General features: G+C 41.0%; 1 protein-coding gene across 2 annotated transcripts in view; it reads right to left on the reverse strand.

Moving 5' to 3' along the window:
* COL21A1 (collagen type XXI alpha 1 chain) overlaps window positions 1–23,175 on the reverse strand; it is a 353,696-nt gene that overhangs the window by 143,463 nt on the left and 187,058 nt on the right. For both annotated transcript variants that reach the window (XM_030198983.1, XM_030198984.1), the window contains exons 13-18: window positions 20,151–20,204; window positions 19,068–19,121; window positions 17,948–18,001; window positions 16,037–16,090; window positions 8,971–9,024; window positions 1,331–1,375 (exon numbers count right to left, since the gene is read on the reverse strand). In XM_030198983.1, the coding sequence (XP_030054843.1) occupies window positions 1,331–1,375; window positions 8,971–9,024; window positions 16,037–16,090; window positions 17,948–18,001; window positions 19,068–19,121; window positions 20,151–20,204 (315 nt within the window). The remainder of the gene's footprint in view (window positions 1–1,330; window positions 1,376–8,970; window positions 9,025–16,036; window positions 16,091–17,947; window positions 18,002–19,067; window positions 19,122–20,150; window positions 20,205–23,175) is intronic.

Raw genomic sequence — 23,175 nt, forward strand, 5'->3', positions numbered from 1 at the left:
CACTTTAGCTCAGATCACTTAATGTCACCTCAGTAGGAGGAGGTAAGTGCATCTGTGATATCTTTTCGAGGAATAAAATGCTCCCTGCTGCAGATAACTCGATCTAAGATTTAGTAAAAGACCCCCTCAATGTACAGTACAGATTTTTCCTCTGTCGTAACTACATGCAGATGCTAGCAATGCTCCCAACAGTTACTGCATTAAGGTTTGTATATAAAGATAAGATCTACAAGAGGTGCATTGAAAGTGTATAGGCAAAGGAAAATGTTTAAAGTCATTAACTCAAGTAAATAGCAATTCACCTGGTAGGGATGTGCATAAGGCAAAATATTTTGGTTCACTTTCAGTTCATTTGAGCTTTTTTCCCTCAACATTTAGACTTTTCTCAGTTCATTTCACACTTTCATTTTAATAATGTTCAGTAGAACTTTTTAATATGTGCCCTAATATAATATGTTAATTCATTAGTTTATGCAACAAATACATTTGCATATCTTCAATGTTAATGAACACATATCCCTATTATCTGTGCAAACTGGTCTTGCACAAACAGCAGGTACAAAATTTGCAAGCACTATCCCCCAGGTTCTATATAGTGTGCCTAGAGTTACACGTGATTCTATGTTTAAATCTAGGCGTATTCTATAACTATGCATGTAGATTAATTTTTTAACAAGCTGCTAAGTGTAGTTAGCAGGTCTTAACAAGCAATAACGAGCACTAATTGGCAAAAATGAGAATTTATGCATGTACATTGCTAAGTGTATTCTGTAATGTACTGTGCGTAAATTCTAACATGCGCAGGCAAAAAGGGGCATGGCTTAGGGGCATGGAAATAGGCATTTCGTGGGCATTCCAAAATCTATGCGCATTGTTATAAAATATGACCCAGTACGCGTAAATGTATGTGCAGGGATATACACCAGCTTTTCGCTGGCGTAAATGGATGCACGTAGACTTAGACGCATGAACCATATCTAAGCATATTCTAAATACCATGTGTAGATTTACACATGGTATTTAGACTATGCTTAGGTGTGATTGCCTATCGCATGTTAATTTTAGGCACCATGTATAGAATCGGGCCCTATGTGTATGTATGTCTTAGACCAACTAACTGTTAAAGAGAAGCAAACGAAGTTTCACTCTGAAAATTTAAGTACACATTTTAATAACTCCTTCTTAGTGTGCAAATGCACACATTGATTGAAAATTGCCCCCTTAATGAACATTTCTAAGATCCGTCCTCCAACAATGTAGATATAATGCTTGTGAAAAAACCCTATTTGTGCCAAGCATTTAAAATAATTGTAGAACAGTTTATACCAACCTTTGGACCCACTGGACCTTCATTACCAGGGCTACCAGGTATCCCCTGAAAAGAGAAATACACCACAGTTACTATAAACTAAAAATGTTTGAAGGGAGGTAAAATTTAAATCTTAAAAATTCTGTTATCAGTCATAATATTGTTAAATGTTTAAGCTTAAGAAACATGTTCTTTCTAGCATTGTGTCTGCCAAAAATACAGCTCTAACCAATCTAATACATTTACCTAATAATGTCATTTAACTATGTAATGCCTGTGCCCATGGGTAAAGTATTTTAAAACTTCATATTCTACATGCAAAAAAAAAAAACCCAACATGTGCTGCTTTTCCATAACATATGTATAATTATCAGTATTTAGCAGAGGCGTTTCAGTGCTAGGGTTAAAGATGGAATCACTACATCATGGGTAGTATAGTTTTACTCAACACATCTACCCACAGAAACAGTAAATGTATACTTTTGCAGGCACATTTTCCTTAGAACATAATCAATGTAAACGTGGTACAAAGACTGTGAGCAAATTGTACCCCTGAACACTGGGCTCTTATATGTAGTTCCTGTTAAATTTAAGGTGATTATATTTGTCTTCAAGGCTGTAAATGGACTGGGACTTTGTCTAATAAACTAATATCATATATATGAGACTGGGAGACTGGGCATCCAAATAACAGATAACTTTTAATGTGCAAAGTGATGCATGTGGGAAAGAGGAACCCAAAGCATAGTTACGTGATGCAAGGTTCCACATTAGGAGTCAGCACCTAGGAAAATGATCTAGGAGTCATCGTTGATGAAATGTTTAAACCCTCTGCTAAATGTGCAGCAGTGGCTAAGAAAGCAAATGGAATGTTAGGAATGGAAAACAAAACTGAGAATGTTATAATGCCTTTGTATCGCTCCATGGTTCGATCGCATCTTGAATACTGTGTGCAGTTCTGGTCACTGCATCTCAAAAAAGATATAGTGGAATTAGAAAAGGTACAGAGAAGGGCAACAAAAATGATAAAGGGGATGGGACGACTCCCCTATCAGGAAAAGTGGAGGAGTAGCCTAGTGGTTAGGGTGGTGGACTTTGGTCCTGGGGAACTGAGGAACTGAGTTTGATTCCCACTTCAGGCACAGGCAGCTCCTTGTGACTCTGGGCAAGTCACTTAACCCTCCATTGCCCTATGTAAGCCGCATTGAGCCTGCCATAAGTGGGAAAGCGCGGGGTACAAATGTAACAAAAAAAAAGCCGAAATGGCTCGGGCTCATCAGCTTGGAAAAAAGATGGCTGAGGGGAGATATGATAGAGGTATATAAAATACTGAGTGGAGTGGAACGGGTAGATGTGAATCGCTTGTTTACTCTTTCCAAAAATACTAGATCTAGGGGGCACGCAATGAAGCTACAAAGTAGTACATTTAAATCGAATCGGCGAAAATATTTATTCACTCAACATGTAATCAAACTCTAGAATTCGTTGCCAGAGAATGTGGTAAAAGCAGTTAGCTTAGTGGGGTTTAAAAAAAGTTTGGGTAATTTCCTAAAAGAAAAGTCCATAGGCCATTATTAAAACAGACTTGGAAAAAATCCACTGCTTATTTCTGGGATAAGCAGCATAACATGTATTGTACTGTTTTGGGATCTTGCCAGGTATTTGTGCCTGCATTGGCCACTGTTGGAAACAGGATACTGGGCTTGATGGACCTTCGGTCTGTCTCAGTATGGCAACACTTATGTACTTTAAAATCGAGTGTGGTACCGGAAGGTTGGAGGGTAGCCCATGTAACACCGATATTTAAAAAAGGTTCCAGAGGGGATCCAGGAAATTATAGACCGGTGAGCCTGATATCGGTGCCGGGCAAAATGGTAGAGACTATTATAAAGAACAAAATTTCAGAGCATATTCAAAAGCATGGATTAATGAGACAAAGCCAATACGGATATAGTGAAGGGAAATCTTGCCTCACCAATCTATTTCATTTCTTTGAAGGGGTGAACAAACATGTGGATAAAGGCAAGCCAGTTAATATTGTGTATCTGGATTTTCAAAAGGTGTTTGACAAAGTACCTCATGAAAGACTCCAGAAGAAATTGGAGAGTCATGGGATAGGAGGTAGTGTCCTATTGTGGATTAAAAACTGGTTAAAGGATAGAAAACAGAGTGTAGAGTTAAATGGTCAGTATTCTCAATAGAGAAGGGTAGATAGTGGGGTTCCCCAGGGATCTGTGCTGGGACCGCTGCTTTTATATATATATATATATATATATATATATATATATATATATATATATATATATATATATATATATATATATATATATATATATATAAAAGCAGCGGTCCCAGCACAGATCCCTGGGGAACCCCACTATCTACCCTTCTCTATTGAGAATACTGAAATAATTCCTATATATTACTATCTCTGTATTTCCGGCAAGTTGTTTTATCACTTGCAAAAATTTAAATGGTTACAAATAATATATATATATATATATATATATATATATATATATATATATATATATATATATATATATATATATATATTTACATTTTTTTATTTGTAACCATTTAAATTTTTGCAAGTGATAAAACAACTTGCCGGAAATACAGAGATAGTAATATATAGGAATTATTTCAGTCAGGTAATTCTATTCTCTTCCTTAGACCACTAAATAGGGAGAGTGAAACAAGCAAAGGAGATCAATTAAACAGTAAACAGAAAAAAACGTGGTATTAACCTGATTATCCCCAGATATTACTCGTCTAATTCATTATTCCACATTGATCATCTGATTGGCTTCTTCAAGGCCAATACGGTGTATAGTCAAATCATTTCATTGTAAACATACTTATTGTCCAATATTAGTTAGAAATAATACACCTGACTACATTCTTTCTCTTTTAAAAACCAGAAGTTATTTAACAATACATATACTTAAGTCTCTAATTCAAATCCCACTGATTAAAGTAATCCCAGTTTTCACAGGCTTCACTCCTTTTAAAGTAATAATTGAGGAAATATTTGCTTTTTAATATATTTATAAATGATCTAGAGATCGGAGTAACTAGTGAGGCAATTCAATTTGCTGATGACACAAAGTTATTCAAACTTGTTAAATCGCAAGAGGATTGTAAAAAATTACAAGAGGACTTCACAAGACTGGGAGACTGGGCATCTAAATGGCAGATGATGTTTAATGTGAACAAGTGCAAAATGATTCATCTTGGAACGAGGAACCCGAACTATAGCTACGTAATGCAAGGTTCCACGTTACGAGTCACAGACTAAGAAAGGGATCTTGGCATTGTTGATGATTCATTGAAACCCTCTGCTCAGTGTACGGCGGCAGCTAAGAAAGCGAATAGAATGTTAGATATTATTAGGAAAGGAATGGAAAACAAAAGTGAAGCCATAATAATGCCTTTGTATCAGTCCATGGTGCAACTGCACCTCAAATATTGTGTTCAATTCTGGTCACCGTATCTCAAAAAAGATGTGGAGGGGCATAATCGAAAGGGGAGCCCAAGTTTTCCTGAGTACGTCCTCGCAGGACGTCCCAGCAAAGGGGCGAGGAAACCCGTATTATCGAAACAAGATGGGCGTCCATCTTTTGTTTCAATAATATGGTCGGACACGCCCAAATCGCAAAAGCTAGGTTGACCTTAGAGATGGTTGTCCTTAGAGATGGTCATCCCCGATTTTCGGCGATAATGGAAACCGAGGACGCCCATCTCAGAAATGACCAAATCCAAGCCATTTGGTCATGGGAGGAGCCAGCATTCATAGTGCACTGGTCCCCCTGACATGCCAAGACACCAACCGGGCACCCTAGGGGGCACTGCAGTGGACTTCACAAATTGCTCCCAGGTGCATAGCTTCCTTACCTTGGGTGCTGAGCCCCCCAAACCCCTCCAAAAAAAAACCCACTACCCACAACTGTACTACACTACCATAGCCCTAAGGGGTGAAGGGGGGCACCTAGATGTGGGTACAGTGGGTTTCTGGTGGGTTTTGAAGGGCTCACATTTACCACCACAAGTGTAACGGGGGGGGGGGGGGCTGGGTCCGCCTGCCTGAAGTGCACTGCACCCACTAAAACTGCTCCAGGGACATGACATTTGAGGCTGGCAAAAAATATTTTAAGGGTTTTTTTAGGGTGGGAGGGGGTTAATGACCACTGGGGGAGTAAGGGGAGGTCATCTGGTCAGTTCGGGCACCTTTTTGAGGCTTGGTTGTAAGAAAAAAATGGACCAAGTAAAGTTGCCCAAGTGCTCGTCAGGGATGCCCTTCTTTTTTCCATTATCAGTCGAGGGCGCCCATGTGTTAGGTACGCTATGCTTTCGACATGCCCCCATGAACTTTGGTCATCCCCGCGATGGAAAGCAGTTGAGGACGCCCAAAATTGGCTTTTGATTATGCCGATTTGGGCGACCCTGGGAGAAGGACGCCCATCTCCTGATTTGTGTCAAAAGATGGGTGCCCTTCTCTTTCGAAAATAAGCCTGATAGTGGAATTAGAAAAGGTACAGAAAAGGGCGACAAAAATGATAAAGGGAATGGGACAACTTCCCTATTAGGAAAGGCTGAAGCGGCTAGGGCTCTTCAGCTTGGAGAAAAGACAGCTGACGAGAGATATGATAGAGGTCTATAAAATAATGAGTGGAGTGGAAAGGGGTAGACGTGAATCGTTTGTTTTCTCTTTCAAAAAATACTAGGACTAGGGGGCATGCGATGAAGCTACAAAGTAGTACATTTAATATGAATCAGAGAAATGTTTTCTTCACTCAACATGTAATTAAAGTCTGAAATTTGTTGCCAGAGAATGTGATAAAGGTGGTTAGCTTAGCAGGGTTTAAAAAAGGTCTGGACGGCTTCCTAAAGGAAAAGTCCATAGACCATAAATTGACTTGGGGAAAATACACTGTTTATTTCCAGGATAAGCAGCATAAAATGTATTGAACTTTTTCAGGATCTTGCCAAGTACAGTATTTGTGACCTGGATTGGCCACTGTTGGAAATAGAATGCTGGGTTTGATGGACCTTTGGTCTGTTCCAGTGTGGCAATACTTATGTACCCAGTAAGCAATAGTTTCCTAATAAGGGACTGCTAAAAAAAACCCCAGGGAGAGCTGTGACTTGGCTAGAAAAGGCTAGAAGGGAAACATTTTGAATTGCTGCCATGATGGAATTCACTGCTAGTACATATACACTAGGGATCTTCCTTCATTTCAAACAACATAGGAAATGTCAATGAGCTTTTCTATTGAATTATTCAGTGCTGCCGCTAGAGAGATTTCACCTTATAGAGTGCAATTAAATGACATATGCTATATCATTTCATGTCACTGGCAAATAAAAACAAGCTGAAAAAACCACAGGATTGTGCATTCTTCTGATACCGCATTCATTCTTTCAAAAGAACACACATTATTCAGAAAGAGTGTGCACTGTTCAGGAAGAGTGCACACTCTTTCCCAATACTGTGTGTGTGTGCATGTGTGTGCTAACAGGAAAAGTGTGCACTCTTCCTGAAAAGTGCACACTCTTTGAGAATAATGTGTGGCCTTTCAAAAAGAGCATGCACTCTTACAGACATTGCTCCCATGTTGGCATAATGAAAAATATGTGTGTATATTTTAGGCAGTCTACTTATACTAGCCATAGGGCTGGTGTAAATGTTCATGCCTAAAAATGCATGTACGTTATATAATTCAATATCTAGCCTTTAACTGTGTAGGAATGCATATAGGCAAAGCCTTGGTAGGACTCACACATACAAAACTTACAAAACACTGTACCTTAAACATATATCACTCCTTTGGAGTGCCAGCATCTGCGAGGTCAGTGGAAAGCATAAGCTGGCATACCATTGTGTAGCTTGTATTTGATACTATATTATAAGGTGCATGCATTGCAAGGTGGATCATGTATGGCATGCCCAAGCTCTACCCAGCAGTACAGCCCATTTGTTGTTAAGCGCAATGCAACTAGTGCACCAATTTTATAGAATAGCCCTAGACCATATGTGCCCATTCAATGCTCACTTTAAGCTGTCCGGGAGTCCTGCAGCCTCATTGCTGCCAGCAGAGGGTGCTTGTTCAATATTGTGTCTTCAATTGTGAGGTAGAGGCAGATCCTCTGGAGTCCAGAAGAACTTGTCTGTGCCTCACTATTGAAAATGTGATATAGAAACAGGACCACCACTGACAGGGATATAGGTGAAGGACTCTCACATAGCTTAGTGAACATTGTGCCTATTTGTCAATCAAGAGTACCTATCCTACACACAATTAGCACCTAACTTGAGGCACTTTATAGACACCTTTTTATGTATATTTCCATTTCCTCCAATGCGCGCCAGTTCCAGCGGTAATCGGCGTTGATGCACGCCAACCAGTGACCACGCATGTAGCACTTGAGCCTTTACCACTAGATCAATGGGTGGCATTAAGGGCTCAGGCTGGTTTTGGGCACGCACTGGTTTCATTTTTACCACAGGCCCTTTTCCCATCCCATTAAAAAAACATTTTTGTAGATGCGGTAAAAACTGGCCCGGCGCATGCCCAATACATGCGCCTACACTACTGCAGGCCACTTTTTACCACAGCTTAGTAAAATGACCCCATAATGCAGGAAAATATCCAATACATTTTACATGAAAACTGTTTCTTCACAGGTACGAATAAGGTTGTGAAGGGAGAGCAGAAGGGTTTCGGTACTATGATGTGACCAAAAGCCATCCTGGTAGGGAAGTAGAAGGATACTGTTTTTGATGTGCTGAACCAATTTTCTGGGATTTACATGTGTTCCTAGCACATAGAAGCTGAAATCTTCTGCCCAGTGTGTGGCAGCAGCCAAAAAAGCAAACAAGATGCTAGGAATTATTAGGAAAGGGATGCAAAATAAGACCAAGGATGTTATAATGCCTCTGTATCACTCCATGGTGCGACCGCACCTCGAATATTGTGTTCAATTCTGGTCACCATATCTCAAAAAAGATATAGCAGAATAAGAAAAGGTTCAAAGAAGAGCGGTCAAAATGATAAAGGGGATGGAACTCCTTTCATATGAGGAAAGGCTAAAGAGGCTAGGGCTCTTCAGCTTGGAAAAGAGATAGCTGAGGAGGGATATGATTGAGGTCTATAAAATTTTGAGTGGTGTAGAATGGGTAAAAGTGAATTGATTTTTCACTCTTTCAAACACTATAAAAACCAGGACACATACAATGAACCTACATGAAAATACTTTTAAAACAAATAGGAGGAAACATTTTTTTTCACTCAAAGAATAGTTAAGCCCTGGAACTTGTTGCTGGAGGATGTGGTAGCGGTGGCTAGCATATCTGGGTTTAAAAAAGGTTTGGACAAGTTTCTGGAGGAAAAGTCCATAGTCTGTTATTGAGATGGACATGGTGAAAGCCATGACTTATAAGTTCATGAGCACAGTCTGATGGATACATGGGTATATAACAAATTGATGAAAGAATAAGAACTGATCTAGATATACTACTATATGAATTCATTTTTAACAATATGATATAAATATGGGAAACATAAAGTGGATATGACTAATACCAACAAAATATCCTTCAGTGCTATTGGTAATAAAATAATCCAGTCTTGCTATAAATAGATACACCAAGTACTTACAGGTAGTCCTTGAAGTCCTTCATGACCTGAAGGACCAGGTTTTCCATCATCACCCTATAAAATGAAAGCACATAGTGATATAGAGGTCAATTTTATAACTGGGTGCCAAATTTAGGTGACGTGATGTAGCATTCTAAGAACAAATTATATAATGGTATACAGACAACAAGATTCCATTATAGAATACTAATGCAAATTGTGATCTATGCATTTACAATTAGGGGCATCCACTTATACCATGTCAATAGCAGGATTAAATGTGCATGCCAAAATGCAGCACTTTAGTATGTAACCTATAGTAATTTGTAAGCTGCAAGTGGGAACCCTGCTTATGCCCTGCCCATACACCACCCACCTATATGCCCCCTTGTATTTACAGGTTAGGCAAATTGGGCCAGATTCCATATATGGCACCTAAAAATTCCACACGGAACAAAATTTCCACCTAAGCATATTCTCTAAGCAGCACCTATATTTAGGTATATAGAATACACTTAGTTGATATTCCAGCGCCTATAACTATGTACATCAATTTACATTTGCCCGGCACAAACCGTATTATCGAAACAAAAGATGGACGCCCATCTTTTTCGAAAATACAGTCTGTCCCGCCCCTTCACGTATCCATCCTCGGAGATAGGCGCCCATGGAGATGGGCATTCGCGTTCGATTATGCCCCTCCATGTACTACTATAAATCATTTCTATAGCGCTACCAGTCGTACGCAGCGCTTCACAATTTAACATGAAGAAAAGACACTCCCTGCTCAAAAGAGCTTACAATCTATGTACCCAGGTTGTATTCAATTGTCCAAGCTGTCATGATCAATAAAATCTATTGTACACATGAACTTGGTATTCCTCTTCCTGATTTTCCTTACAGACACATATGCACACACACACACACACACACACGCCTAGGTTTAGATTGTTTCATACAGGACTCTGGCAAACTAGAATACATGGCATTTTCGGTATGACAGCCATGTTTTGTTGACAACGTCCACAAATATCATCCTGACGATAAGAATTTTTGAACCATAAAAATGTCTACTTTTTTATTTTGAAAATCACTATTTTCCACATAGTTTGTGCTCAGTATGTATATCTTTAGCACCATTGTAAACTGCTCTAGAGCCTTTGTGGGAATTCAGCACTATAAAAAATCTGATTAGATTAGATTAGGATGTTAACTACCCCTCTGGAATTATAATTTACTATCAGGCTGCAACACATGGTAAAAGAATTAATGCAAGAAATATTAACTCTTTTATATACTATAAAATGTATACCCCACCTACAAAAAAAACTAAGTGGTTTACAAAATAAATACAGACATTAAAACAATTCAACAAAAATATAACATTAAAACAAGACAATAACTAAAAAAGTAACGTCCCTGTTTACTAGGGTGCGATAGTGTTTTTAGCATATGCTAAAAATTAGCATGCGCTAATCATGTAGACGCCCAAAGGAATATTATGGGCATCTTCACACTTAGCGCGCGCTAATGCTTAGAACACGCTAAAAATGCTAACGTGCCTCTAGCACGGCTTAGTAAACAGGGCCCGTAAAAAACAATTTTTTCCAGGATACTACTAAGAATCTGCCGTATGACAACCATTAATTACCAGAGAAAGCTTGAATAAACATATGGGTCTTCAAACATTTCTTAAATTGCAATTGAAAAAAGCTCTTCTTTTAGTTTCCACATAGTGTAAGGAACTCAGTCCTGTTACTGAGAGTTGCTTAACATTCTCAGATCTCCATCGCCGTAAAGGGTGGTATAAATGCACTACTTGTGCTAGATAACATGGCACCACTTAATATAAGATTTGATAAATCAAGGTCAGCACTTTATATCGTATTTGATATGCTACTGGCAACTAAAAAAGTTGCTTAAGTAATGGGGTCACATGTTCAAACCTATTCTGACCCATAATCATTCTTACTGCTGAATTTTGAATTCTCTGTAAGGCATGACACTATGACTTTAGCCACCCCTAAATAGAAAACATTGCAGAAATCCAACTTAAGGGCATTTTTACTAAGGTGCTTTAGTGGTTTTAATGCACCTGTAAATTTAAGGTGTGTTAAACGCTAGCGAGCCTATACATTTCTATGTACAACTTAATGGGGTAAAGTTACAATAATTAGTCCTATAACTTCAAATCTACATATTTCATGACTAATATACTTTAAAAATATTTTATCAACCTATTTAATCACATATGCATTATTCAGTATACATTTACATATTTATTCCAACCAAAACAACTCTTTAAAATCTGCTCAAATGATGTCCAACTTTTTTCCTTGTTCCTTAAGAGAATTCAAATCCCAGCTGCAATACTTATATACACCAAACCACGTGTGCGTATAAATTGAAAAAGTTTGTTATCCTGAGAGAGTTTTTCCACCTCGTCAGTTCTTGTATTCCAAACTGTCTGCATCCAGCAGAAAACGTCCAACAGCTGAAAATTCTCCTCAATTTATATATTCAATATTCATTGATGTCAGGCATCATTTGGATAATATTTTCCACACACTCCAACAAACGACTATCCAAACTGTCTTTGGTCCCAACACTGGCCATGTTTCCTTATTACTTCATCAGGCGAGCTTAAGTGGCCTCATATTGCCGTTAGGTACACCACCGAAAGCAACAGCCCCCGGTATGTTAACGTCATTTCTGTGGTGTGCCTAATGGCAATATGAGGTCAGCTTCATTGGCTCCCTGTGCAAGCCAGGATTATGTTTAAATTGTCTTGTTGTGTGTATAAAATTATATATGGCTTATCCCCACTTTACCTACTGAATCATCTTGTTTTTGTTAAGAAAAGTCACCAGGATTTCAGAACTTTTCACCTTTCCTTCTCTAAAAAATGTGAGAACTAGACTAATTGATATTTTTTTTTTCATATCAAGCAGTTTGTTTGGATAAGGCTATTTAGAAAATTTTGTGCTAAATGATGTTAAATAGAATATGTAGCTCATGTTTTTGTTAGGTTACATTTTGTTATTCCTGGAAATGTACAGTCTTCTTTAATGTGTGATTCGAATTGAGCCAAAAGGTATATGGTGGAATATGAATTTATTGTAAATGTAATATAATGTTAATACTCAATCTCCTTGAGGCTTTTGGAATGATTTCAGGGTATTCAGTGAACTGGGACACAACTGAGGTCATGCCTTTGAATGTTCACTGTACATCAGATATGGTAACTCCATTTGGGCTTAAGTGGTGTGCTGAGGAAATTAAATATTTGGGAGTTAAGTTCCAATCTTCCTGTGTGGCTTCTATGCAAGCTAATGTCATGGCTATGCTGGCTAAGGTGAGGGACATTTGTTCTACTTGGTCTGTACTCTCCACTCTGGTTTTCATGGTGGGGCAGATTGGAAACTATTCACACGATTATTGCACCTCAGGAGCTTCCTGGTGAACTCAGCCCGTTTTTTCCATATGCCCTCCTTGGATCCTCATTGAGCAAGCCATAGTGGAGCTTTATTCTTTGGAATTTTTGTTGGGTACCACCTGTCTGCCTTTTATTCAACAGTGGCCAATATTGAAAGTGACAGTAGCGGCACTTCATCAGCTTGATGTTTCACTCCAAAGACTTATGATGTCAACATTAACCATACCAATCTTGGGCAATGACACAAATTGGCCAGAACCCTTTCCTTTGGAAAAACTGGGCAAGCCTAGGAGTAAGGTATTTGAAAGATATTATCGAGAATGATATGCTTGTTTCCTTCCCAGAGTTACAATGTTGCTTTGGGCTAACTTAGGATCAATGTTTCTACTACATGCAGCTTTGTCACTGTATTGGTGCAAGGTCACTGCAGTATTTCTTGAGCCAATCGGACATACAGCCTGAGATCTTTCAAGTCCTACTTCAGCTGGGTGTGCAGTACTACACTCTATCCAAGTTTTAAAGGTCTTTTCTTGCTCACCAACATCGTTGTGACTATACATTCCATTTGGGAATTAGAATGTGGGGCTAGTTTGTAAGAACAATGGAAGACCTTCTGGAGATGTATTAATAAATCTCTTGTCTCCAATCCCTGTATTTATTGATGCACAAGGCCATATGGAGGGGCATAATCGAATGTGAACACCCATCTCCATGGGCGTTTATCTCCGAGGACGGGTCCGCGAAGGGGCGGGCCAGACCGTATTTTTGAAAAAGATGGGCGTCCATCTTTTGTTTCGATAATATGGTTTGTGCCGGGCAAATGCATCGCATTTGGGCGCATTTGAGCTGGGTGGTATCGGTTTTCAGCGATAATGGAAACCGAAGGCACCCAGCTCAAAAACGAACAAATCCAAGGCATTTGGTTGTGGGAGGGGCCAGGATTCATAGTGCACTGGTCCCCCTCACATGCCAGGACACCAACCTGGCACCCTAGGGGGCACTTGTACCAATTTAAAAATTTTTTTTAATACCTCCCAAGTCCATAGCTCCCTTACCTTGGGTGCTGAGCCCCCAAATCCCCCCCAAAACCCACTCCCCACAACTCTACACCATTACCATAGCACTTATGGCTGAAGGGGGGCACCGAGATGTGGGTACAGTGGGTTTTTGGGGCGGTTTGGAGCGCTCTCATTTAGCAGCACAAGTGTAACAGGTAGGGGGGGATGGGCCTGGGTCCACCTGCCTGAAGTGCACTGCACCCACTAACAACTGCTCCAGGGACCTGCATACTGCTGTGATGGAGCTGGGAATGACATTTGAGGCTGGCATACAGGCTGGAAAAAAAGTTTTTAAAGTTCTTTTTTTTTTTTGGTGGGAGGGGTTTAGTGACCACTGGGGGAGTCAGGGGAGGTCATCCCCGATTCCCTCTGATGGTCATCTGGGCAGTTGGGGCACTTTTGGGGGACTTGTTCATGAAAAAAAAGGGTTCAAAAAAAGTGACCCAAATTCTTGCTTTTGGCGCCCTTCTTTTTTCCACTATCGGCCGAGCGTGCCCATCTCTCCTCAGCTGATAAACACGCCCCAGCCCCGCCTTCACCACGCCTCCAACATGCCCCCGTCAACTTTGTCCGTTCCCGTGACAGACTGCAGTTGGAGGTGCCCAAAATCGGCTTTCGATTATACCGATTTGGGTGCCCATGAGAGAAAGGCGCCCATCTCCCGATTTGGGTTGAAATATGGGCATCTTTCTCTTTCAAAAATAAGCTGGATGGACACCTATAAAAGTTGGAAATCTAATAAAACCAATTCTCACCTTTTTTGGTCTTGCCATCAACAACCTAGCACTTTACAACACTTAGGGCTCCTTTTACTAAGCGACGGTAAGCCCAATGTAGGCTTACCGCTCGCTAACCAGAAAATACTGCCAGGCTACCTCAGCAGCCCAGCAGTACTTCCCACCCCTAGTGCATCGTCATATCCGGCACTAGAAAAATATGTACCCGGTGGTAATCGGGCAGTGCCATGCGCTGCCTGGTTACCGCTGGGTTAGCGTGGGAACCCTTACCGCCACCTCAATTGGTGGCGGTAAGGGCTCTTCCCCCCCCAAAAAAATGGCCACACAGCAAGTGCTTTACTTGCCGCATGGCCATTTCCTGCAGGAAAGAAAGACTTCCTTTTTAACCACTGCAGTAAAAGGGGGCCTCAAGGTGTGAAAAAATGTGCTGATGCCAGCGCAGGCCCCCCTTTGCCGCAGCTTGGTAAAAGGGGCACTTAGTTTTTGACTGTACAAACCTTGCTCATTATTAGACAGATGTTTGGACAAGCGGTGTAGGTACGTGGGGCCACAAGGGCATGGGCCCCCACAGATTACGCCCTGGCCCCCTCTACATTTGACCCCCCCCCCCGCTGCCGCCCGCCCCCCGCCCTGCCACCGCATCAGGTACCTTGTTTGCTGGCGGGGGTCCCCAATCCTCGCCAGCCGAAGAGTCTGCTTCAGCACCGGTCAACTCTGGTGCCTTCGTGGTGTGATCATCTGTCTCTGATGCTTTACGTCCTGCACGAGGCTACATGCACGGTGCAGGACATAAGGCATCAGAAACAGATGATCACACCACAAAGGCGCCGGAGTAGACCGGCGCTGAAGAAGACTCTTTGGCTAGCTGGGATTGGGGACCCCCGCCAGCAAACAAGGTACCTGATGCGGCGGCGGCAGGGCAGGGGGTAGGTGGGTGACGGTGGCGGCGGGGGGGTTGCGGTTGTGGTGGAGGGGGGTCCAAAGTGGCGGGGGGTTCAGCGGCGGGGGTAGGTGGCTAAACAGTGCCCTCCCACCTCGGGCTCTGCCCCCCCCCTCCCGCTGAGGTCTGGCTACGCCACTGGTTTGGACAATTGTTACACAGGTCATTTCATACAAAATATCAATTTCTTTCTGATTAATCATATTCCATTTTTCTGAGTTACCTGGATCAGTGTCGGATGATGACCACAATAAACTCTATGATATACTTATTGCCATAGCTATTAAGGTTGTTCTTTGACACTTGAAAGAGAAGACATCTGCTACAGTAATCAGTTGTAGCAGACTGTTTCTGTTATTATGAAATTTGAATATCATCTAGCTGAGCGTGCTAATTCTATCGTCCAGTTTACCCCGATATGGGAACCTTTTGGAGTAATATCACTCTTCTCTTGTTGTTGTTTTTTTTTTAGCCTCGATCTTATAGATTGGTATCAGGGTTCTCCATATATATATATATATATATATATATATATATATATATATATATATGCTGTTGTTCTCTTTCCATGTCCCCTCTGTGGATTTCATGCATTTACACTTTGTATAATTTTTTTATGCTCTATACACCCACATATGTTGGTTCTGTTTGTTATTTCTGTTTACATTATGTTGTTTCTTTGCCTATGTGAAAATACTAATAAAGATTTATTGAACTAAAAAAAAATAATAATAATAAAAATTATTTTTTAGTGTTTGGGAAGTGCATGTACATGCCAAAACTACTGTGGGATGCCTCAGCGCATCCCACGGTAGGCATTCTCAACTTTCAGTAAGCACACATTAGTGCTTACCACAGCTTAGTAAAAGGGCACCCAGTTCCTAACATGTATGCATAGAATAAAAGGTGGGCATACCTTTAAACCACGGATTCCAGGAAAGCCATCTTTTCCATCAATTCCAGGTTCCCCCTATTATAATAATCAGAAAACACTGTGAATATTTTAATTCAGACATTAAAATGAAACAGTAAAGGAATGATTTATAGAGGGTTATGCTCAATTAATGACAGTATTTGCCCTATTCAAACTAACTGGATATTTAAGGCTTCGTTTACTAAGCTGTGGTAAAACACAGCTCTAGTGCGCCTTTACACATCAGAGATTCTATCTTTTCCATACAAGGACCCCCATCTTTGGAATGCTCTCCCTTGTTCGTTGAGACTTCAATCTAAACTATCGAATTTTAAAACTGAACTTAAAACTTACAGATGTCTATCAATAATACTACTTTTAAGTGACAGGACAGAGTTGGCTTGTTCGTTGCAGAGCTATCCTATTGTTTACCCCACCCCCTTTACTATTAAGATTGTAGTTCTACCCTTACTACCCTTATTATGACATGTTCCTTTGTTTATATTTCATTTTTGTCTTTTTATCGCTTCCTTTTTTCCCATAGGGTGGGGTAGCAAATATTAAATAAACTTGGAAACTTTGCACGGGTCTTTCCCGCATGCTAAGGCCTTTTTAATGTGGCCTTAAAAACTCTGATTTTTTATTTTCTACATTAATGGCTATGTACTAATATTGCTATTAGCACATGGCCATTTACTGTGTGAGCATTTACCACCACACATTTTGTAGGTGGTAAGGGCTCATGCAGAATCCATAAGCTAACCAATTAATGGGCATTAATGTAAATGTACTGGCTGGTTACTGCAGGAATGCCCACTCTCTGCCCCTCATAGACCCCTGAAGAAAAATTCAAACATTTTTTTTAGTGCACATAGATTTCAATGTTACCACAGGAAGGCTGAGCGCATCCTGCACTACTCCATTTTTAGCTGTGTTAGGCACACATTAGCACCTAATGCAGCTTAGTAAAAGGGCTTATTAGTGAAAAATGGTATGATAAATCAGGCAAACAAAAAGGGAGGAGAAGAATTCTCACATGCAACAAAAGCAATGGACAAAAATGTGAGGACAGCTCGACGAGGATATCATAAGTACATAAGTACATAAGTAGTGCCATACTGGGAAAGACCAAAGGTCCATCTAGCCCAGCATCCTGTCACCGACAGTGGCCAATCCAGGTCAAGGGCACCTGGCACGCTCCCCAAACGTAACAACATTCCAGACAAGTTATACCTAAAAATGCGGAATTTTTCCAAGTCCATTTAATAGCGGTCTATGGACTTGTCCTTTAGGAATCTATCTAACCCCTTTTTAAACTCCGTCAAGCTAACCGCCCGTACCACGTTCTCCGGCAACGAATTCCAGAGTCTAATTACACGTTGGGTGAAGAAAAATTTTCTCCGATTCGTTTTAAATTTACCACACTGTAGCTTCAACTCATGCCCTCTAGTCCTAGTATTTTTGGATAGCGTGAACAGTCGCTTCACATCCACCCGATCCATTCCACTCATTATTTTATACACTTCTATCATATCTCCCCTCAGGAAGTCTTTAATGTGAATAGCTTAAAAACGACTTGACACGACCGTGTTTCGGCACAAAACGCTACATCAGAGGTCAAATAAATCTCTTGTGTTGTGGCTGGTGGCTTAACCAAGAGAGATATATATAGCTATATGGCTTCCTTAAATTGAGAAAAAAAAAAAAAAAAACCTCTCGACTGTAGAATGCCGCAGCTGCAAAACTCGTCAATGACATCAATTTATTTGACCCCTGATGCAGGCTTTGGTGTCGAAACACGGCCATATCGATCGCTTTTAAGTCATGATAATTCAGGCACAATGTTTGTACCTGAGCAAAACAAGTGAAACATTTGATAAAAATGTCCCAAAGTCTCCTGTAATTTATACTTACAGAACGTCCAGGCTGTCCAGGAAAGCCTACACTTCCTTTGTCCCCCTTTGTCCCCTACAAGAATTAATAACAATAACACAAAAGGAAGATCATTTCAAGATTCATAATATTTTAATTTTATATTGTCATTTTGATTTACCAGGTAATTGCTCAAATTGAAAATCAGTCCCCCTAATATTCAACTGTTTGTTGACAGCGCTTTTGCTGTCCACCATCGGTGTTAAACCTGAATTTTCAATGCTGGGTTATTTCCGGCATTCAATATCTGGACTCATTTTTGACTACAGCAACTTAATCAGTTAAGCCTCGGATTCCAAATATGACACCTTAGGGCTCTGCTTACTAAGGTGTGTGTGCATTATTAGTGCGTGCACAAAATTAGGGCACACTAACTGTGTAGGCGCCTATAGGAATATTGTGGGCATCTATTGACCTGCCAATGCCCTTCCCAAGGACATGCCCCTTTTTTGAGTTGCACATGACCCAATTTAGGTGCCCATTGTTACAGAAAAGTGTGCAGGCAGATCCAAATGCCAATGAAGTGCTTGTTAACTCCATTAATTAAATCACTGGAGCCCATTAACTAATTATTTTGCACATGGATCTGCGATCTATCCTTAATTTTGGGTGCCAAAATTTGGACAATCTTTATAGATACTTGTGTCTGTATGTGTTTATGTACTTGTGTCTTTTGTAAGCTCTTTGAGCAGGGACTGTCTTTCTTCTATGTTTGTGCAGCGCTGCGTATGCCTTGTTGCGCTATAGAAATGCTAAATAGTAGTAGTAGTAGTAGTGTCTTTGTGTGTTATGCATGTGTGCATTAGTGTAGATAATTCTTAAGAAAAAGGATCCCGATTCAGGAGTTCCAAATAACTACAGACCCATATCATGATTGTCACAATACTGTAGTTATTTAACAGCCCCAAATCCATTATAATTCTGACATAGATGGTAATGTAAAATTGTTTGCATTCTTTGTATGTTGAAAGTTATGTTTATGATTATTATTTCTTATGTTTTCTGCCTAGAACTTATGTGATTTTTAAATAAATAAATGCAATTTCTATGCAATGGGCTAACAAGTCAGAACTTGCGTGTGTTGTTGCTTATATAAACTTACCTTTTTGCCATAAAATCCTGGCTTTCCTAAATCTCCCTTGGACCCTTTTTCACCCTAAGGGATAGAATATTATTGAAGGATTATTTTGTTGCCAAGAAAATCAAATTCCATAAGCTATTTTACTGAAAAATAAGACATTATCTGCATAATAAAAGCTATGTTATAGTGAATGGAATACAAAACTATTTAAAATATATATTAAAGGAAAAATATAGTGTAGTCTTTCAGTGGCCTAGTGGTTAGGGTGGTGGACTTTGGTTCTGGGGAACTGAAGAACTGAGTTCAATTCCTGGCACAGGCAGCTCCTTGTGACTCTGGGCAAGTCACTTAACCCTCCATTGCCTGCCACATTGAGCTTGTCATGAGTGGGAAAGCACAGGGTACAAATGTAAGAAAAAAAATAGTCTAAGTATTACAAGGTATGGGTCAGGAAAAGTGACTGTTGCACTAAGAAATGGACTTAGCGTGCCCTTATGTGAGTCATTCCCACTCACTAATCCCATTTCTTCTGTGGCCATGAAATTCCTTTTTTTTTGTATTTATTTTATTTATGACCTGAATTGATGTTAGCATTAGCACATAGCCATTTATAAAAATTAAAGCAGAAGAACTTACCGCTTCCTGTTTAGGAGGCAGTTAGGGCTCCTGCTTTAACCCTGGGGTGCTAACTGGTTACTCTCTGCCCATTCTCCTCCTCTGACATGTACCTTTTAAAAAATTACAAAATAATCAATACCTCATGCTTAGGGGTCCTTTTACAGAGGCATTTTTAGTGCGCACTAATGATTAGCATGCGCTAAATGCTAGAGACGTCATAAGAATATATGGGCATCTCTAGCATTTAGCACACGTATATTTAAAGCCTACTCTAAAAACGCTAGGGTGCCTTTGTAAAAGGATCCCTTAGTACATGTAAATGCCAAAAGTAACAGAGGATATTTTAGTACAACCTGCATTGGGCCATTTTTGCTGTGTTAGGCCTGCATTCGCACCTAATGCAGTGTAGTAAAGGGGTCCTTTACTGGCTTGATAGTTTTTGTATTAGTTATATTTTACAGTATTCATTTCAAATGTATCTCCAACCTTTGTTCCTGGCTGGCCATGAAGTCCTGGAAAACCAGGAAGCCCGTAATCACCCTAGAATACAACAAAAAATGTAAGGATATTAGAAAATGATCTGTACTGATCACTAAAATCATATTATTCTGGATAAAGATAAGATATATTGCAAGGTAAAGGAGATACTTTCACTGAACTGACTAGCTGACCTGACATACCTTATGCACTTGAATGTTTAGAAGCTTTAAAGGAGATAATTCTGACAGAGAAAACTGGAAACATTTTAATCACAGTGAAGAGCAGGACAGAGAATTAAGGAAACTGCCATTTTGTATGCCTTTATGCCTCAATATAAAAGAACATGTCAACACTGATAGCACAAGAAGTGTTTAACACCATTATAGTTCTCTCATAATCAGATGCCATAAGATAATTTTAAAAATGTGGCACAGATCAAAGAAGAGAATAATATCATACAAAATAAGAAAGTTCCCCCAGATGAATGAGCTTCCTGTCAGCACAATGGCCAACTAATTGCATGTGTTCACAGTTCACTCAGTTAATCACTTCCAGCTCATTGAGAAGGAATCTGATGGTAACCCTTACATTGAAAGAACAATTTAGACTTTTTATTTACAGCTTCTAAAACCAAGGGCATAGCCAGCCCTCCAATTGTGGGGGTACCCAGGTGTAGACTGGGAGGCAAAGCATTCCTTTCTCCTTCCTCCCCCCTCCCCCTGCATGTGCTAACCATATCTTTGCTGGTGGGGATGAATGCACAAGAAGTCCTAGCATTGGCAGCTGAAGGCAGGCCGCCAACTTCTGCAGGAAGGAAGCAGTACGAGAAGGATGGAAATGGTGGCACTGTATTTATTTGGCTGGTAGAGCTTTAGCATCCCCATAGCAAAGGTAAAGGGGTGCTGAAGTTCTGGAGGGTACCCAAGTCCAAAGTTGGAGGGCCAAGGACCTCAAGGTCCTCCATGGCTACACCCATTGGCGCTGACTCTGTGGGTGCTCGAGCACCCCCAATATTTCCCCGCTGGAACCGGAAGTTCCCCAGGAGCCAGCCCACTGCCGGACTTCTTCTCCCACTCCCACAACAGTCCTTCGCCTGTCTCTCGCCTTTCTGCATGCCGCCCATAACTTAAAAGTCATCTTACCAGGGTCCCGGCGACAGCAGTAGTGAAAGGCGAGCACGAGCAGGCTCGGCAAGCCAGCGCTTCAGCCTGCCTTCCCTTCTCGTTGCTCTCAGCTCTGCCTCTGGTCCCGTCCTTGCAGAAACAGGAATTGAGGGCAGGACCAGAGGCAAAGCTGAGAGCAACGAGGCTGAACTTAGCGCCGACTCGCCGAGCCTGCTCATGGTTGCCTTTCACTACTGCTGCCGGGACCCCGGTAAGATGACTTTTAAGTTATGGGCAGCATGCAGGAAGGCGAGGGGTGGGCCAGGGAGGAAAGGAGGGAAATCCGGAGATGCGATAAGCTGTTGTTACCGGTGCAGCGTCTTCACACGGAGGTGAGAGGCGCTGTGAGGGCCTGGTGGCAGAAGGAGGGGGTTAGGTGGAGGGGGGAGCGGCGGCGGTGACGACCTCAGGGGGGGCGGCAGAGGCGGGGCCACAGGGGGGGCGGGGAACCTGTCATTTCAAAGAAGGAAGGGGTAAAGTTCTGATTTCAATGCAGGGGGAGGGGGGAGGGGGGAGTGTGGAGTGGCGGCGGCGACCTCGGGCGGGGGGGGGGCAAGGATGTCCATAAAGGACGTGGTTTGTTTGTTTGTTTTTTATGTCCTTGGCATGCGCAGAGCAGCCAGCATAATGCTTGGCTGCTCTGCGCATGCTCTACCAGCCGATTATCCGACGGTTTTACGAAGGATTAGAGAATGCAAGTGAGCTGCAACGAGCAGCTCATTTGCATTTCCTTTCCTTGATGCATAGCCATTCCCTACCGATTCGCTATGGAATTCGGTACAGAACGGCTCTAACGATGACTTTAGTGCATCCCCCCTAAGTTTATTCTATAATCGCCCTCCTAGATATTTCAGTACCGATATCCATTTATGCCAACGAAAACCTGGTGTAAATCTCAGTGCAACGATTTAGGCACACTGGGCCATATTCTATAACTAGGTGCCTAAATTTTGAACGCCCATGAAACACCCATTTCCCCACCCATATCCATGTGCTTTATGCCTCCGCACATTAGAGGTTCAGTGCACATTGTTACCTAAATTCTAATCAGTGCCAATTAGTGCTCATTATTGCTTGTTAAGTGCTGATATCAGTGCTCATTAGCTTGTTAAGCTGATTAAATTATGTGTGGTGTTATACAATGTGCACCGATTCTGGCGCCTAAATCTAAGCACACTATATAGAATTTGGGGGATAGCGTGTATTTTCAAGGGGTCATGTTTCGGAGGAATTTAGGGGGAATTCCTATGGTTTACATGGATTTTTTATAGAATACGCCTGATCCACGTCTAATTTAGTCACTGGCATTTACACCTGGTTTTATTAGGTGTAAATGCAGATGCCTCAAGTTAGGTGCAGATAAGGTGCCTACCCTCAGATTCTATGTAGCGTGACTAGAGGTCCAGGCTGAAATCCAGGTGTATGCTATAATAATGCATGTAACTTATTGGCTTAACAAGCTAATTAGAGTTGATTACAGCACTTAAGAAGCAATAATGAACACTAATTTGCAATAATTCGAATTTGCATGCACAACTCGCTAAGTGTATTCTGTAATGCAGTGCGCCTAACTTCTAACAAGCACAGGCAAAAGGGGCATGGTTATGGGTGGGGAATCAGGGGGAATGAGTGCAAATTCTGGGAATGCCCCTGGAATTCCCCCAAAATGCCCCTGGCCACGCCCTCTTGAATATACACACTATTCCCCGGATTCTGTATTGAGCGCCTAGAGATCTGCGTCAAAATCCAAATGTGTTCTATAACAGCACACATAACTTAATTGGTTTAACAATCTAATCTGCATTTTTAACAGCACTTAACAAGCAATAATAAGCACTAATTGGTAATACTTAGAATTTATACACATA

This window comes from Microcaecilia unicolor, chromosome 3, assembly GCF_901765095.1.
Source record: "Microcaecilia unicolor chromosome 3, aMicUni1.1, whole genome shotgun sequence".
Taxonomy (NCBI): domain Eukaryota; kingdom Metazoa; phylum Chordata; class Amphibia; order Gymnophiona; family Siphonopidae; genus Microcaecilia; species Microcaecilia unicolor.